Source organism: Larimichthys crocea, chromosome XIII (genome assembly GCF_000972845.2).
Source record: "Larimichthys crocea isolate SSNF chromosome XIII, L_crocea_2.0, whole genome shotgun sequence".
NCBI lineage: Eukaryota > Metazoa > Chordata > Actinopteri > Sciaenidae > Larimichthys > Larimichthys crocea.
The window spans coordinates 27,149,511-27,166,645 of NC_040023.1; the positions used below are offsets into that span (position 1 = coordinate 27,149,511).

At 41.2% G+C, this 17,135-nt stretch overlaps 1 protein-coding gene across 5 annotated transcripts in view; it reads right to left on the reverse strand.

The window, feature by feature from the left end:
• nipal2 (NIPA like domain containing 2) overlaps positions 1–16,208 on the reverse strand; it is a 24,440-nt gene extending 8,232 nt beyond the window's left edge. Inside the window, exons 1-5 of one of the 5 annotated variants that reach the window (XM_027286218.1) lie at positions 16,101–16,208; positions 15,919–16,018; positions 7,160–7,252; positions 6,237–6,305; positions 4,991–5,159 (exon numbers count right to left, since the gene is read on the reverse strand). In XM_027286218.1, the coding sequence (XP_027142019.1) occupies positions 4,991–5,159; positions 6,237–6,305; positions 7,160–7,195 (274 nt within the window). In that variant the 5' untranslated portion in view covers positions 7,196–7,252; positions 15,919–16,018; positions 16,101–16,208. Of the gene's footprint in view, positions 1–4,990; positions 5,227–6,236; positions 6,306–7,159; positions 7,253–15,918 lie in introns of all 5 variants that reach the window. The other 4 variants (XM_010746599.3, XM_019256544.2, XM_019256543.2 and 1 more) reach the window with 4 other exon arrangements.
• Positions 16,209–17,135: the final 927 nt, after the last annotated feature.

A 17,135-nucleotide genomic window follows, 5' to 3' on the forward strand; every position in this document is an offset into this window, starting at 1 on the left:
TATATATATATATATATATGGTATGTACACAAAATTATATCCAGTTACACATACGCACTCAGTCATGCACATGTGCACATAGTGAGATTATACTGTATAATGTCCACATAAATAGATGCATGTACAATGATATACACACAATGCTTGACATGTTTATATTGATCGGCCTGATAAAATCTGTCAGCTTGCGTAGATAAATGGAACTCATTAGGACTTCATAACACCAGCATCAAATTACAGCATGATGCTGTTCCTGCCACATTCTTCACGGAGCCATTCATCAATATCATTGTCAAAAACTGCGACGCTGGAAAGCAATCAGTTTCACATGAGCTAAGCCTCAGATTAGTCCTTAATGTCTGCACCCAACCGAGGGAGACGGATATACATGCAGCATTTGGGTATCACAGAGACAGAGAGCGAGACAGGCAAGATATGCATGCCGACACACAGACGTGCAGATAAACAAAAAGATGCACAGATGGATGGCCACACAGGCGGACTAACTGCATGAGACAGGGAAAACAAACTAGAAGACAAACAGGCCATGGACAGACTGACAGGGAGGAAAATAGATATGCCAGTGATAGCAGCCTGTCACAGTGACGAGGTCAGTTTACATAACACACTGTGGCTGCTGTGTTGGAGGTCCTCAATACTTAACAACACTACAGAGTGCCTGATTTTACAACCTTTCCTGTAGTTATATTATTATATATCACATAGATATTTCAGCAGAACACAGCTGTGGCAGCTGTGTTTGCAGGGAGAGTTTGGACACGACTGCAGCGAGCCGCTGCCAGCCAGCCAGGCGGGCGTGCAGGTGATGGCACGCAGACAGAGACAGACTAACTGAACATAAAAATTGCTGGAAAATACTGAAAAACAGACAAACATGCAGTTTGTGCACAGGCTCTGCCACCATCATAAGAAGATTAGTTACAGAGCATAAACAGCTCAATATGTCAGAGACACACAGCGTGTCACACATGGGATTACTGTGGTCGTGGCATGACAGACAAGTTCTCCACATGGAGGTTAAACATTGACTGCAGAACACAATTGCAGTTTTATTAGCAAACTTTTTCACCTGAGGGTTCGCTTTTAGACAACACTAATAAACCCAAGCCATGAAAAGCTTTGCTATAAACAAAAAATGGAATAATTCAAGTTGCGTTAAAGCAAAATTCCGCCTCAAGTATGCTCAGTGGCTGTAAGTATAAACAAAATCATGCAGATAGAGTGTTTTTCAGAGGGGAACGCAAAACAAGCCATGGATGTGCACAATGCTGCAGGGACAATACTGCCAAATTGGAAGTTTATAAAGACTCGCGTTGATATTCTGATGAAACAGTCGGTTGTTAAATATTTCATACTGCGAGCATGTTCGCATACACATTTAGGACTCCTTCTTTGCCTCTGGGACCAGCTGGATCTAACAAGTAACCATGGCAACTCCATACAAAGTGAGATTCACACGGCTTGATAAAATGAGAAATGTGGCAACAGGAACCTCTGGGGTACACAGCTCTGTCACTGCTTCTGTGTGTTTATGGAGGTGTGTGTGTGTGTGTGTGTGTGCGCATCAGATCAGTACTGCCCCTCTATGTGCTCTCTCTCAGATGTGTAGTGATGGGAACCTCCCTGTGGGAAAACACACCATGTCAAACATTCTTTCAGCACAGGGATCAGACTTGAATGGATGAAAGCAGTGGAAGTTGTGCTGTCATCTCTGAGAGAAGGGCAAATGTAAGTAGCTGTTGCTACATTGCATGTTTTGTATGTCACAATGTCGCATCTTGTCATGCCAGTATCAAGACTGGCTTTCTGAATGAGTTGTATTATATGATGTTGTTCTATGGATGGTATACAAGAGTTCTGTACTAACTAAACTTGTAACTTGTAAAAAACACCCTGATAATTTTCCCGTTTCCATCTCTCAGTTAAAGCCAAAGATGAACTGGAATCGGAGGAATACGGAGGGAAACAACACGTCTTAGTCAGTGCTACAATGCTGCAGGTCTGACATCTGTGCGCGATGCTGATGCAGTGTGTGAATCACGTTTCTGTTTATTTCCATCATGCCAGTGTTCCTCCACCTTTGCATGTGATGACATGGTATCTGACGGAGAAAGCTGATGTTCTGCTCTATACAACAGCATTTGGGATGATGCTGTCATTCCTAATAGAGACTGGTGGGCTCTGTGGACGGGGACAGTAGTAATTGCTCTCCATGGAGCGTCAGACTGCCAGTGTGACATGCGGGGACAGGCGGGTGACAGCAGCATCATCAGCTCTCACAATCTTGTCCCTTTCCTCCTCTGCTTCTGCTTTCCAGTCCGTGTATATCTCAGCCTGTTGTCTTATTTCATTCATACACTTCTTCTCTCCTCTCCACTCCTCCCCATAGCCTTCCTCTCACCTCACCATCTTCTCTTCTTAGCATCCAGCATCCTTCCTCCTCTCCTCTTCCCAGCCAACCACTTGCCTCCCTCTTGTTTACTCACCCAAGGCCTCCTGCTGTCTGTCCCCCCCTCTGAGCCTTCACACAGCTCTTGGAAAAGAGGCACAACAGCGCAGCAGGAGTGGTGTGTGTGTTTTGTGTGTGTGTGTGTGTGTTAGCCTAAAGGAGCATCCCTGGTCGAAGAAATCTATCTAACCTGGGTGTTTTAACACACCACTACAGTTATGCCTGCATTTGTGTGTGTGTGTGTGTGTGTGTGTGTGTGTGTGTGTGTGTGTGTGTGTGTGTGTGTGTGTGTGTGTGTGTGTGTCATTGTTCATTTGCGTACAGTGTGAGTCAGCGTGAGGTGAGAGGTGGAGTCACGATGGCAGACAGCAACCTGCACATTTTCCCTCAGCTCCACTTGTTAGCTCTGTGGAGGACAGGCCGTGTCACGGCTGCAGACATCTTCCTCTCCTTTCCCTCCTTTCACCTCTTCATCTCTGGCTTCATTAATTCTTCAAGAGCTCCTTTAAGATACACTTCAGCCGGATATTATTCATGTCCATTTCAATACAACACCACTAGCTAACAGTCAGTGCTTTTTATGGGGATAATAATGATAGTAAAATGGAAATGAGCACAGCAATTGTTAATACCTGTGGATTCAAAGAGAGTCATCATGTTTTACGCACTGAGATTAACGCTCTCAAAGAATAAAGTGCTTTTGTCCGTTATTGTGGTAAAAGCATTTTATAATGTAATTGCTCAGAGAAGCAAGTACAACACCATACCAAGCTACAATGAACAGGAGGTGCAGCCTTCTTAACAAGATTTGTGGTTTTGTTCAGTGTTTTATTTAAACCATTCATCCACCTGCGAGACGTGACTATAGGAAAATCGTTTGAAGCGTCGAGGTAATAGCTGTCATTAATATCCATGACTCACCACCACCTCCAGCGCGCTGAGTGATGGGTGGCAGGAGGCAAGAAGTGAACCTGTTCAATATTTAACCTGTGTTTAGAGTGTTTGTACTGAACAGGCTGCCAGCTGTAGCAACTGGGCAGGTTTTATTTTGATTGGCTAATGAATCGCGTTTAGTTAATGGCAGCTTTAGTTCACCCTGTGGGTTGTAAGAATGATCATTTTTGGAGTGGAATGATGGATTTATAATGTCAGAAGTAATTGGACTTCCTGAATCACCCATAAAATGTGAAGGGTGGAAATGTACATGGTCACCTCCCGTGTCCAGTTCTGGATATAAACTCGGAAATGGAAGAATACCACATGCTGACCTGCTGTAATCACAAGGTCTTGGTCTTAATTAATTCTCAGAGCAACAGTGAGATGTTTTTAGTACATTTTTGTAAGAGTGAGAGATTCCATTGAATGAGGTGAAGCCCTGTCAGCCTTCCGGTGTAGGTAGATGTGTAGTCGTGATACGCACTACTGTAGATACAGAACTTCATAATTTAAGTTCACTTTCATGCATTTCATTTTGTTTAGTCCATAACTATAAACCAGGAGATATTTAAAACACAACAGAGATACACCAAGGGAGACAGGAGGTTCATGCTTACATACCGCTCATCATACAAACGTAGAACTTCAGTTCTACAGAAGCTTTTAGACCACTGTTCAAAGCAGACTTATATTTAGTTATGGTGAGTGCATCTTTAAGATGTAAGGTGTTGCAACATTTGCAAGTGTAGGGTATGCACATTCTAAAGACAAGACAAGCACACTGTAATGATAGCTCTGAGAAAAAAAAACATTTAACAGAGCAACGTTTTGATCTGACCGATCGTAATGCTTGTCAGGAATTGTCAAATAACCAATAACCAGAATTTACTTTAGCCAATTATTTGTGTTCTTTGTATATTGACCATAGATCAGTTGTTACCAACCTGAGGGTCGGGACTCTTCAAAGAGGTGACGTGATAAATTAGAGGAGCAGTGATGTGATTAATGGGACAGAAAAGCAACATTTTTTTTTTTTATTATTATTCATTTAATTTGTTTTTACTTGTGAACCTTTTTACATTTTAAGGCCTCTAAGTATTCAGATAAAACAGGGAAACTAAATCTTTTTTTGGTTGATCTCGTATTCGAGTGGTGAAACTAGGTCACAAATAGACTTCGTTTTAGAGATCACAAGCCAAAAATGAATGTATCCTTTTTTTTCAGGTGTCAAGAAATCAGATTCACAATGACCTCTGGATTCTTCAAAATTTTCTGAAAGCTTGAAACTGTAACACTGCCTCTGCTCTCTGTGGAGTGACTGTATATAAAAAAAACTATGTTACTAACTTTGTATGGAAATTTTGAAAACATACAGTATCTGTACTGTAAGGTAAAACCTGTCAGACTTTAAGCATGTACAGTAATGTAAGTGCAAGGTACGAAGAGGCCTGTTTACGACTAGATTGGGAGGAAAAGAAAACAGACTTGACATGGCAGCGATCCCTTTTGTTCCCAGTAGAAGCAACCTTTCCTTTCCTTCATGCATGGATAATATATAAGGCGGGAAAAAGAAATCACACTTACCTATGACAGACACGCAGCCTAGCGGGGCTATGAGCGACGCTGGGGCAAAGCCGTAGGCAGCAAAGTTCCCCAGCTCCCCAATACCCATGAGAACAACACCGCACCACCACATCACAGAGGTGTAATAGGGCTTAGAGCCACGCTGAGCCTGACGGACGTGGGCATATTTCTGTCAGGAGGAGAGGAACAGGAGCCTGAGGCATCAGTCAGATTAAGAAGATCCAATAACTGAAGAGCTGCAAAAGACAAACTCAAACATACACCACACAGAAAACAGGCGTTCACAGCACAGTATGTAACACTTTCAAAATAAGGTGCAAATTAAGAAATAATACAGCATTACAGAGGCCTGCAAAACTAAATCATAACACTCTGCTGATTAGCATTTCATCTTAGAAGAGGCATGACACCAATTAAGCAAATCAATGAGGTGGGAAGCAGTACAAGGCAGATGCAAATGTATACTTCACAATCATTAACAATTCTATCTTTGCAAGCGTACGTTGCCTAATAAACAATGGTTATCAGCCTTTTTCACATCTAGTTGAATGTGTCACACCCTCCAAATCTGTCTTACACACCCTGCATGCTGCTGTCACAGACACCCCACTTTCTGCACCTGCAATCAAAAGAGCTTTTGCATTTGCTAAACAGAGTGTAACTGACACACATTGTTTTGGCATTATCTGAGTCACGCAGGTAATTTCTTTTTTATACCTTGACCATGCAAACCTTCCAAGTGTGGTTGCAGCTACAGAAGGTGTACGCATGCAGTTAGTGAATTAAATTTACTCTCCAAATGGTTGATTATTGAAGAGCATGTAGCTCAAAAACAATTCCACACTTCATTTCAAAAAGTGCTAATAAGCCATTATAAGCTCACTGTTAGAGCATTAATAGAATTAAAATCAGGTCCAGACACAAATTAAAAAACACAATTGTATTGCTTATCACTTATTCACTTGAAATTCATTTTGACCCTTCACTTTTATAAATTCTAATTAAAATGGCTTTACTAGCATGAAACACAAAGTCAATTCTGCTGTCTGCTGCACAAAGCCTGTTGTGAACATGGCAGCAGATCACAGATCAGTTCGTTCCTAAGTGTAGTTTCACTAAAATCCTGATGAACACATAGAGAGTCTGTCAGGAGACTCTCGCAGTCTTGTAGTACTTAGAGAGTAGAGAAATTAGTCACTACAGGCATTAAGTGTCTGCTGTACAGCTGGATTCCAGCGTTCCCTACCTGTATGTTGAGTGAAATGCTGATGAGGACGTTCCCACATATGGAGATTATGATTCCCAAGAGATAGGTCTGTGTGAAAGAAACAGTAAACAGGCACAAGATTAGGTGATGCTCCACTTGTCACACAACAACTCCAAACACACCATAATGCTCCCTGCAAGGCTTCCCTCCAGCTGTCACATCTGTCATTTCCATGACAACCACAGAGAGCTTTGTTCCAGTGACACTCTGTTCAAAGACGTGTATGTGTGTGTGTGTGTGTTTCTGTGTGTGTGGTCCTGTGCAATAGAGGCTTCTATGGTTTCATAATATCAAGTCAATTCTAATTCACTCGCATGAAGTAAAAAACAACAAACTCCAGAACAGATAACACACATGTATATAAACACAAACACACCCTCATCCTCTTAACTCTCCCACGATATATGACACCTCACAAAGGTCTGGATGCTAACATGCTCACAATGGCCATAATAAAATGCTGATAATACATCTTGGCATCCCAACATGCTCATAGTGACAATGCTGATGTTTGGCATCATATAGCATGTTATCGTGCTAACATTTCCTAATTAGCACCAATGAGAATGTCCTTAGAAGTTAACCAAGCAGCAACCTGCATGGCTGTAAGTGAAGTCTATGCGGAAGTGCCAAAAACTGCAGTTCCTCTAACGGCCACTCGGGGCTGGCTACAGAACGAGTCCCCATATTAAAATGTCCAACATCACAGCAGAAATAAACATGTTTACAACCTGGTACAGAAAACAGTTTTAGCCTCTATAGCCAATTTATCCATTCATGACAACTGTACTGAGGGTGAATTTTTATAGAACACACCTGTTCTTTTTATATTATATTAGATTGTGCTTAAAGTTATGCATATTAACAGACGTGGCCACTTTGAATATTGTTGGTGCTCTTACAGGTGGCTTGTTTGAGCAAGCAGCAGTCAGGTCCATGGACGATCCACATCTTTGACGATATTTAGATTAGCTGGGAAGGTCTATGATTCTAACCTAAAGAGAGTACGATAGGAAAATTAAGGAATCATTAAAGTCAGTAGGGCTTTATCCTCTGGCGATCATGAATGTCTGTATAAATTTCATCTAATAGTTGTTAAGATATTTGAGTCTGGACCAAACTCGTGGACTGACTCACCGACATTGCCTTCCCTAGAGCCACAGTGTTATCAGGGCAAAATGATGATGTGAAATATGCCTTGCATCATGAACTCTTATTATTTTTTTATGTGTTTGAAAACACAATATCACAAGGCCCTTCTTATACCAGGAAAAAGTAAAACGGATCATTTTGTAGCCAACTCTCAGAAGGAAATGCATAATTGGTGTTTAAGTGATGGAAGGATTAACAGGATCAATTTGCTTTACTGTTTCAAGAATGCCCCAGGCAACTTTTCCCCATATGCTAGGAAAATTATTGCCAAAAGGAAATTTAATTTTAGGTCATAAACATACCGGTGGCTGTGGGCGGGCAAAGTTTGCAAAGAAATGAAAGCATGCAGTGGGGGTGGAACGCAGATGATGAAAACCTAAAGAAAGAAACTCAATCACTGTAAAAGAAGTAACAGCAGCCAAGCACATCCACATATTTTCCCTTGAAAGAGCATTATGAGAGAGATGGAGGGTAGAGAGAAATGAGTGGAGGGATACACAGTGATGGAGGTTAAATCAAAGGAAAGGGAGACAAAGAAAATGAGAGGGAGAACAGTATGGTAAGAAAAGATGGAAAAGACGACAGAAATACCAGATTAAAAAAGTCAATGTTGGGGTTCAGCAGTCCATTCTGTGAGAAAAGACAGGCAGTGCGCTACTGTCAATAATATCCATCTGATATTGTTGACAATGAGATAACAGCACTGAAGGCTCCCAGGATGAATGGAGTGTAAATTAAGTCCTGTGGTCTCCAAACGTAACAGCTGATTACTATCACACAATCCAGAGGTCGTCTATCGCTCTGTCAGAGCACATTATTAGACATCCTCAGTGAAAATATAAAACGTGTCTTTGCACCACTGAGAGGAAGGAGCTGTCATTAGAGCTTATTCTTAAAGCTATTAAACAAAGACCAAAGCTCACTCTCAGGAAGGGGAGGATAGCCAGACAAAATGGTCCACTTCACAGAACACAGTTCAGTAACCTTTCTTTTAATGACACCAGCGATATAACAGGCACTCAGCCTCAAATGTGCTTGATCACAGACTGGGGCTAAAATCTGAGTTTGGAACAGTGTGGGTGAAGTTCAGGTTTAAGAATGAATATCAGAGATGTGACATTCCAGCTGGAGAACTGTACATGAATAAACTTCCTGGTTGGGTTTAAAAATTGTAAAAGGATCTTGTGTATCACACTTGGATGGCTCTTTGCATGTACAGCAAACATATTTTCTTTGGAGACACTCCAAGAGAATCACATTTCTACTCGTCAACAGCTCTGGATCAACTAAAATCAATATTTACACTTCCACTACATGTAACAAGTAGTTACATGTAGTGGAATTATCACCCACTTGCATATGCCTCAATTGCTTGATCCATTCCACACATTAATTTAACTCTAAAGAAGACCAAGAGTCTACAGCGATGAGAGACTGTAGAGACTGTATTGAGCTAAAGGCCTATGTCAGCATGCTATTATGCTATTGTTAGCAGGTATAATGTTTACAGTGTTAACCAGTTTGGTGTGTCAGCATGCTAACATTTGCGAATTACCACTAAACAAGTAAGAAGATTACTGAAATGATTACAAATCAGACATGCATGTCAAATTTTATGCCAATCCAATAGTTAATAGCTTCGGGCAGGCCAATGGCTGCCAAACCAATATTTTCACTTTCGATAGCTTAGATTAAATAACTACTCAAACTGTGGTCTCCTAACAAGCATCTGACAGGTTAGGAGTGACAACTTGTAGGAAGCTACTGGTTGCATGGCAACTAGTAGCACCTCATAAATGTCAAGGAATTGCGTTCTGTCATACATGTTCATGCTGTCACCTAAAGTTAGTGATTTCAGTGGACAACTCTGCAGTTTCTGCAGTTTAATGTGTATGTATGATGGAAAATCCACCATGGAAAAAATGCTATATGGCTGAGGAGAAAGGGTTTCAGGAAAAATAGATCAACTCTTACTTTGTCAGACCTCAGGGACAGATAAATTGATATATCTTATCTGCTCAGGGAGTTTAATGTTAAACACCACACCAATCCCAATCCTATAACAAGCTCATGGGTTTTTCTCCTGTACAGCTATCAATCATACGCTGGCTCTTTTTCTTTTTTTTGCCTTTGTACATGGGGCGGATGCTCAACCGACTGTGCTAAACGACACCCTTATGCTGGCTCTTTTAAATGGGACCCAGACATTAAGAACTTTGAGAACCAACTAGTTGTTATATATGTATGAGATGTATCGCTCAAAATCACAAAAGTCAGTCTCATGGTGGAGCTGGAGGAAGTCAGGGATAATCAAAATTAGTCGAGTTATCCTCTGTGGATCATGACTGAACGGAGAACTGATATTGCCATTCCTACAGCCAGACATTTAGTGTGGATAAAAATTTAAATAAAATAAGTGAGTACTGTCTTTCATACAATCATCATGTATAACCCAAGGTGCACAGCCAGGGTTAGTCAATGTTCAATTGTCCAATATTGTTCAGAGAAAATACTATCCCACATTTACATTTCTACAATCATCCTTTCAACATGTCATATAAACACATCAAGACCTAATGTATGCTAGGTTGTATCAATCCACATTGATTACATTTATCAACATGACGTGATACATTACTTGATGCAGCATCCACTGCCACAGGAAATGCAGTCTGTGCTCCAAGAGAAAAGAGAGCCAAGAGTCTCTTCCTCACTTCTAAGCACACAGGAGAGGTGAAGAATTTATGGAAGCTTTCCCTTAAACCTGCAGCCCATTTTTTAATTACTTTGACTAATTTGATCACCACACAACATAATTCCATCCAACAGCCCACTTTAAAATAAAACCACTTGTGTTGTACCCTCTTTATTGCATAACACAACTCATCATCTCCTCACCAGCCTGATAAAGAATTTAAGCCAAGTGGATTTCTAGATGATTTCAAATTCAAAACTAGAGCATACTGTACACTCCAGTCTTACTCCTCTACTTCACAGCCTGCCTCCATCTTCTCTTCAGCCTCTAAGTCTGATGAGTCCACTGACCTGTAACACACCTACAGCAAGGAAGATACCACACCAGAGGTAAACAGGATTTAGACTCCTGTGTGTGTGTGTGTGTGTGTGTGTGTGTGTGTGTGTGTGTCCATATGTACGTGATGATTGCAGTGTACCAGAGGTAAACAGGATTTAGGAGGAGGAGGTGGGGAGCAGATGGGCGGCTCGATGATGAGATTCCTCGGGGAGAGTAATATCACACTGAGGTAAAAAAGTGTGCGTGTGTGGGTGGGCAATGATAGACTCCATCCTCAAATTTCGAGGCAGACAGACAGATAAAGCGTGTGGTGAGCTGACTGTACTGTGGTAAGTCATGATCAGAGAGACAGCGTCATCCATCAGGCCAGCTGTGCACTGTTCACTAAACCAAGATCAATAACCTTGTCAAGCTTGTCAAGCAAAGAGTGTAAGTGGCCCACTGTTTCGTTGTTACTGAGCCCATCAGGAGGCCACAGGTTGATACTGAGAGAGAGGCCAGGGGGCAAAACGAGGTGTTTGACTGCGTATGTGTGTGTGTGAGAGGGAGAAACAGTGTGTTAAGAGTGCAAGGTAGTAGATGGACAACCTGGGGATAGCTGATTCTACAGACTTCACACAGGAGATGTGGCAATTTGAAGTGTGAGGATGGCTTCATTTCACATTTTACTGGATTCCTTATTGTTAGATTAAGCTTCCCAGCAACTGAATTCAGTCTCATTGCAGAAAATGATCCTTGTTTTGTTTGCTTGTTGTCTTGGTATCAATGGAAGAGGGAATGTGCACATTTGCAGTATGGGCAGTCACAGAGAGAATCACGCACCTCACCCTATTGCTCGATCCACTGAGGGAGATAAATCCATGTTGAGAATGAGCAAGCGAGGAAGCAGGAGAAAGAAAGTGAGAGACAAAGAGAGAGAGTTTTCCTGTCACAGGAAGAGCAAACAAAGCAGTGGAGGCAGGCGAGGCCAGTACACTGGGAGTGCCTTTGGCTTGTCGGCTTGCTTAGCAAACATTGCAGACTTTACTCAAAGAAAGCAAGAGACTTCACACCACAAAGCTCCCTGGGTTGTGCTGCACTTGTGTGTTTATTACTTCAGATTTCACCATTCATGTTTTACATAGCAGACATTTTGAGGTATTTGCACTTTACATGAGGATTTTCCCTTTTCTGTGATTTGTCCAGGGCGTACCCTGCCTCTCATGGCAGCTGGGATCGGTTCCAGCTCCCTGCGACCCTGATAAGGATAAGCGGTTATGGAAAATGGATGGATGGACTTCCTTTTTATGCCACTTTGCACTTCTACTGCAGTACATTTATTTGAGTGTTAGCTTTGAATTACTTTGCAGATTTATCATACAAAATGATATGATCACTTTATAAAATATTAATATTAGCATGCTGAAACATTATCTGCAGTAGAACTATTATAAATGAAACTACTCAGTGGTTGAAACTGAGCTGCAGCACACCGATGCATCAACAATTATAAACCAAAAACATCATATACATGATAATATAACACTCAGAACACGCAGAATCATGTTTCTTTATTCATTAAGTGACTAAGTAGTTCCAGCTCCACAGAGTTATGAATCACACTTCTCCTCTTTCTGTAGAACTGAATCTAATTGGGCATTAACTGGAATCTAGCACTACTGCTGGAGGCTCAGCACTAGTGGCCCATGCTCGTATATTTTGATATTGTCTATATATTCAGTTAGGACACTATTCAGGGGGTTTAGTATCAATGTTTTTATCTCTCTGTGTATTTTGTGTAAGGGTTTGTGTGAAAGATATATTTCTGCTGAAGATCTTTATGGCCGCAAGTGAAATAAAAAGTGCTATCACATGCTGACTTCACAGAACCTCCATGGACCCTTTCATAGTAGATACTATCAACTATCTACGCTCTGAAAATCGGACTTACACACTCAAGGCGAAAAGGCGAGGGAGAAAAATACTGGATGAAACGGGATTATTACACTCAGAAAATGGACACTGATTAGTGCCTCTTCTGTATTTCTTCTTTTGTTCGCAATACAAAGCGGCAACGGCACTAAATCCCAGTGTAATGAACTGTATTTGTGTATCTATCTGTGTTCATGGTTTTGTTCTGCAATTAAAAATGCTATGGAAAAAAAATAAAATAAAAAATAATTAAACTCTTTGAAAGCACCAGGGCATTTACTTCTTACTTTATTTTTAATCAAGATAGTTTAGATAGTTATTTTATGATGAACTTTTCCTTTATGACTTCCTTTAAGATTGTGCGCTTCATGGAGTCTTCTATAATTGTATGGTTGTTCCAGGCCAGTCACATGAGAGAGACGATTATACGCAGCTTTCTTTCAGCTTTGTCAAAATATCATTAATCTGTTACCAAGGTGGGATTCAGTTGCACAAAAATGTCACCGGAGAACAACTGACACTAAAGAACTGACAGCTTAACTGGCAACAGTACAGAAAGCAATGATACACACTCTGAATGGAGCGGTTCGTTTTAAATGCTGCTGCCAGAGTCTTAACAAGAAACAGAAAATTACTGCTAGAATCACAGAAGGTAAATGGAATTCTTCAATGTGACACTGATAGCGATTGTGAGGAAACTAAGCAACAGAGCAAAGAAATATCCTAGTGTTCTTTTACTTGACACAAACTCAAAAAGGAGTCCAGCTGCAGCAGTCGAGCAAGTTTGAATATCAAACACAAAAGTCAGCAAAAACTCTGTGAAGTGCATAAGCACATTCATCATCAGGGACGTGTCAGATTTTGTTTACTGCAGCTTTTCCTGTTTACTGTCTTGTGGTGGAGTTACTGTACCTGTCATGCATCTTTTAAATTAAACTGTCAATCAGTGTATTGTGTAAATTCAATTACAGAAATGTCAGATTGAGTTTCTACTAATTTCACCCTCAAGGTACAAATTTTATATAAAGCATGCACAAAATAAAATAGTGTTTGGTGTATTATAGCACTAAACTCATACACACAGACACACATACGCGCGCACACACGCACACGAACACACAGACATTACATCTGTATACTTGTATGCTACATGTTTGACCTCAAACCTAATTTATATTCTTTCTATAACCTCAATCTATCTAACCTTGCAGGGACATTTATCATCCGTGTAAGGGCATTATGCAATGCTACACACATGCAACTCTTGTGTGTCGTGTAGTGTGACAAGCAATTTTTCATAAACGTGGAGCACTGCACAAAGCAAAGGAGTACACAAAAACATGAAACCATCTGAAAAAGCACCTTTAGTTGTGAACTAAAGCTGGAGCAGTAGAATCTGAATGGGCCTTAAAGCTGATGGAGGAACTGACAGCACTGGTTCTCCTCCAGGACACTGACCTACAGACAGACAGACCGATAGACAGCACGGCCCTTTGTGTCCACTGACAATGGGGATCTGTCCCTCCCCGGGATGGGCTGATCTCTGGATGAAGCCCTTCACTTTTTGCTCAGAGGTGGTGGGTACAGAAGAAGCACGGGTGAGAGGAGTGTAAGCGCAAAGACACAGAAAGAGCACGACAAAGAGAGTGGGATGGAGATACACATCCTATGCTAATTATTGGCCTGGAGGCAAATTTAAGCGATAAGAACATAATTGCAAAAAAACGCTACGGGTCCTCTATAGATTTCCTCTGTCACTCCTAAAATGATATTTATTTTGGCTTTATGATAGCACAGTGAGTACTATCAGGGAGTTCACCAAATATATTTTTACCAGTCCTCTGGGCATGGTGAATTTCCACAATTACATGGAGCCAGTAGCTGTGAAAAAACACCTGCTCCTAACCAAAGTCACTGACTGTCATGTCTGTAACCAGAACAAAGATGAAATATCAACTGAACACAGTCATGTAGTGAAGTTTGTTGCTAAGAAGTTATTTTTAGTGGCAAAGTCTTTTATCAGCCCCATTCTTCACCTCCCATGGAAACTGGCAATGTAATCTTTAGTAGTAAAGTAAAGTAAAGTAAAGTAAAGTAAAGTAAAGTAAAATAGCAGTTGTTAAAACTAATTCTGCACAAATAATATTTAACATTTAATATTTATGCATGTTTAAACAAAAGGTATGTGGATGATTCCATATTTCATAACAGAGGAGCCAATCGATGGGACAGTCTCTCCAAACCTTGGTGTGCTTTTGTAACATCAACATTTTCAGTCGCACTGCAAACATTTTTCAACTCTGGGAAACAGTTAGTGTGAGACAGACTGATATTGTCCCCTGGACGTTGGGATGTTCTCTGGGATGGTGGGTAGCAATGGACAGAGGGGGAGCTGGGACTATTAGCCAGCTGTTCAGGACTCTTACAGTAGAGCTATTCTCTAACAACCCACCCATGAGCCATTACTCATTACTCACGCCTCTTATTCCTCCTCTGTTTCTCTCTCTCTTGCTCCCTCTCTCTCTCTCTCTCTCTCTCTCTCTCTCTCTCTCTCTGCCCCTCATTGGTAATGTCACACAGAGGAAACATGGCAGAAAAAGAGAAACACACTGATAGGCGATGATGAGTATGAGGAGCATGTGTGTCTGCACATGAGTAGGAGGGCAGAGAGCTGACACACTTACACAACAGGACATTGATACACACACACACACACACACACACACACACACACACACAGTGGAAGTTAGCATACACAAACAGACATGCACATACTGAACTTAATGCACAGAGTCAGGAGAGTCCACTAACAAAGTTAAAAGTTCAAAAAAGCCTTTCAACACAATGATTTAGTCATGATTACTTTAGAAAATAGTCCTGACAGGTGCCAACGCCGATAGATCTCTGCGCTGTCAGGCTTCCTCATCCACACTGAGTGCTCATTAACCAAAGAGCTTTGGAGGCTGAGGTTATATTTTGAATTCCAAGATTTTTTTTTTCTTTTAGACTAACTGATCGCCTCTGTGGACATTAGTGTGTAACTTCCTTCTACAAGTGGAGGTCAGGGAGGGAAGTTCCTGAAAGTTAAAAACAAAACCTCTCATCTGTGCAGTCTGCAGGGTGGCAGTGAAGCTGAACAGCTGAAACAGGTTCAGCATGATTCACATAAATTCACATGCAATAAAGTAAAGGAAATAAAATAATAATAAAGAGGGGAGAAACTGTGGACTGAATTCTTTATATTTTAATATTTATAGAAGAATTCTGTTCTCTGTTATTTAGATTGCAAAATTGTAGGGTACTCATAGGCTAACAGATGTTTTATTATCAACATTTACAGATAAAATAAGTGACTTACTCTGGGTGGAAAAAGTCTGATCAAAGAATTTAACACAGTTTTGGTTTGATCAACATTTCGCATGGAACTACTCCATAACTTCTAAAAGCATCAGCTGTAATCTGGTGTAGCCATAACAACAGTCACAAATCACTACATTAAAGCTGCACTCGGTATGAATCCTCCCCTTCACCTGACCTAACAGTTGGAGAGTTAATCAAACTTACCCGAAGTGGATTTTCCAGGATCTCAGCGCGGTGAGCCTGAGCCGAGGTCAGATGAAGAACCGCCTCTTCAGAACTTTTATTCGCCATGTTTTCCTTATCTCTTAATAAGGAAAAGTAGTTTTATTTTTTTTTTTAATCGCAGCTTCCACTTTCTTCACATGTTTGTCCGCTTGTTCTTTCACCTCATCCCATCCCGTGCATCCCACGTCCCCGTCACTTCAGGGTGAAGTCCCAGAAGCTTGCGAGGCGGATCAGGAGTTTGTGCGCAGTTCAAGTGAGGTCGGAAAAATGGCCTCTAATGTACACATCTATGATAAGATACTCTTTGTCTGTTTTATAGGCTGGGTTTCTTTGGGGGGCTGGATTACAACCAAGATATGATAATACTCTTATCAGTAGCGTAAAACTCTTCAATCAACTGTTTCAACATAGAAGTCGGCTTACTTTGGCTCTAGGCCCACTTTGTATTCATTGGCGATCAACTTCTCTGAGATACGACATCACAAAGTGCACTTGAATGCATCACACGAGAACAGGTGCGGATCCTGTTGCGCACGTAAAGAGCGCTCCAGCGCAGGTAAACAACTCTGGCGCAACTGTAATGAAGTAAACATGTATTTGTTTGATGCAGGACAAGGAAGAAAAAAGCTTTAGAAATATAAAACGACACATGTTTATACTTTGAGATGGTGTGTAAATATGATGTAAGAAAGAAAGAAAGAAAGAAAGAAAGAAAGTGCATCCAAGGCTTCCCAGATTTGGCGTTGGGTACCAGTGTTCCAGTTGGTGTTAAACATGTTGCCACCTGCTGGGCACATTCAGGATGACAGAGGTGACAAACGTCCAGATGGCTGGATGGATAACACATCTGATTTAAAAGAGCTTCATGATGTCCCACTCATTGTTGGGCTGATGGTGTTCTCACGTCCAAACATCAGGTGTTTCATTGTTTACCAATCCATCCCCCTCCTCATCATCGCTTTCAGAAACCTCATGAGCAGCTGAACGGCACATGAAAAACAAAAATCATCATAAGAAGCGATGATACAGGCGAGGCCGGTCACGTGAGGAGGGCAGTATGTGATCTCCTCTGAGTGCGGCTCCAGCTGTGGGCACGTTCCGCTCAAAGACATGAGATACATTGTTGTGTTGTCTTTTATGGGATCTCACTGATCCGGCTTCCTTTCTGTGAATAGATGAATAATGAACGCTTGTTT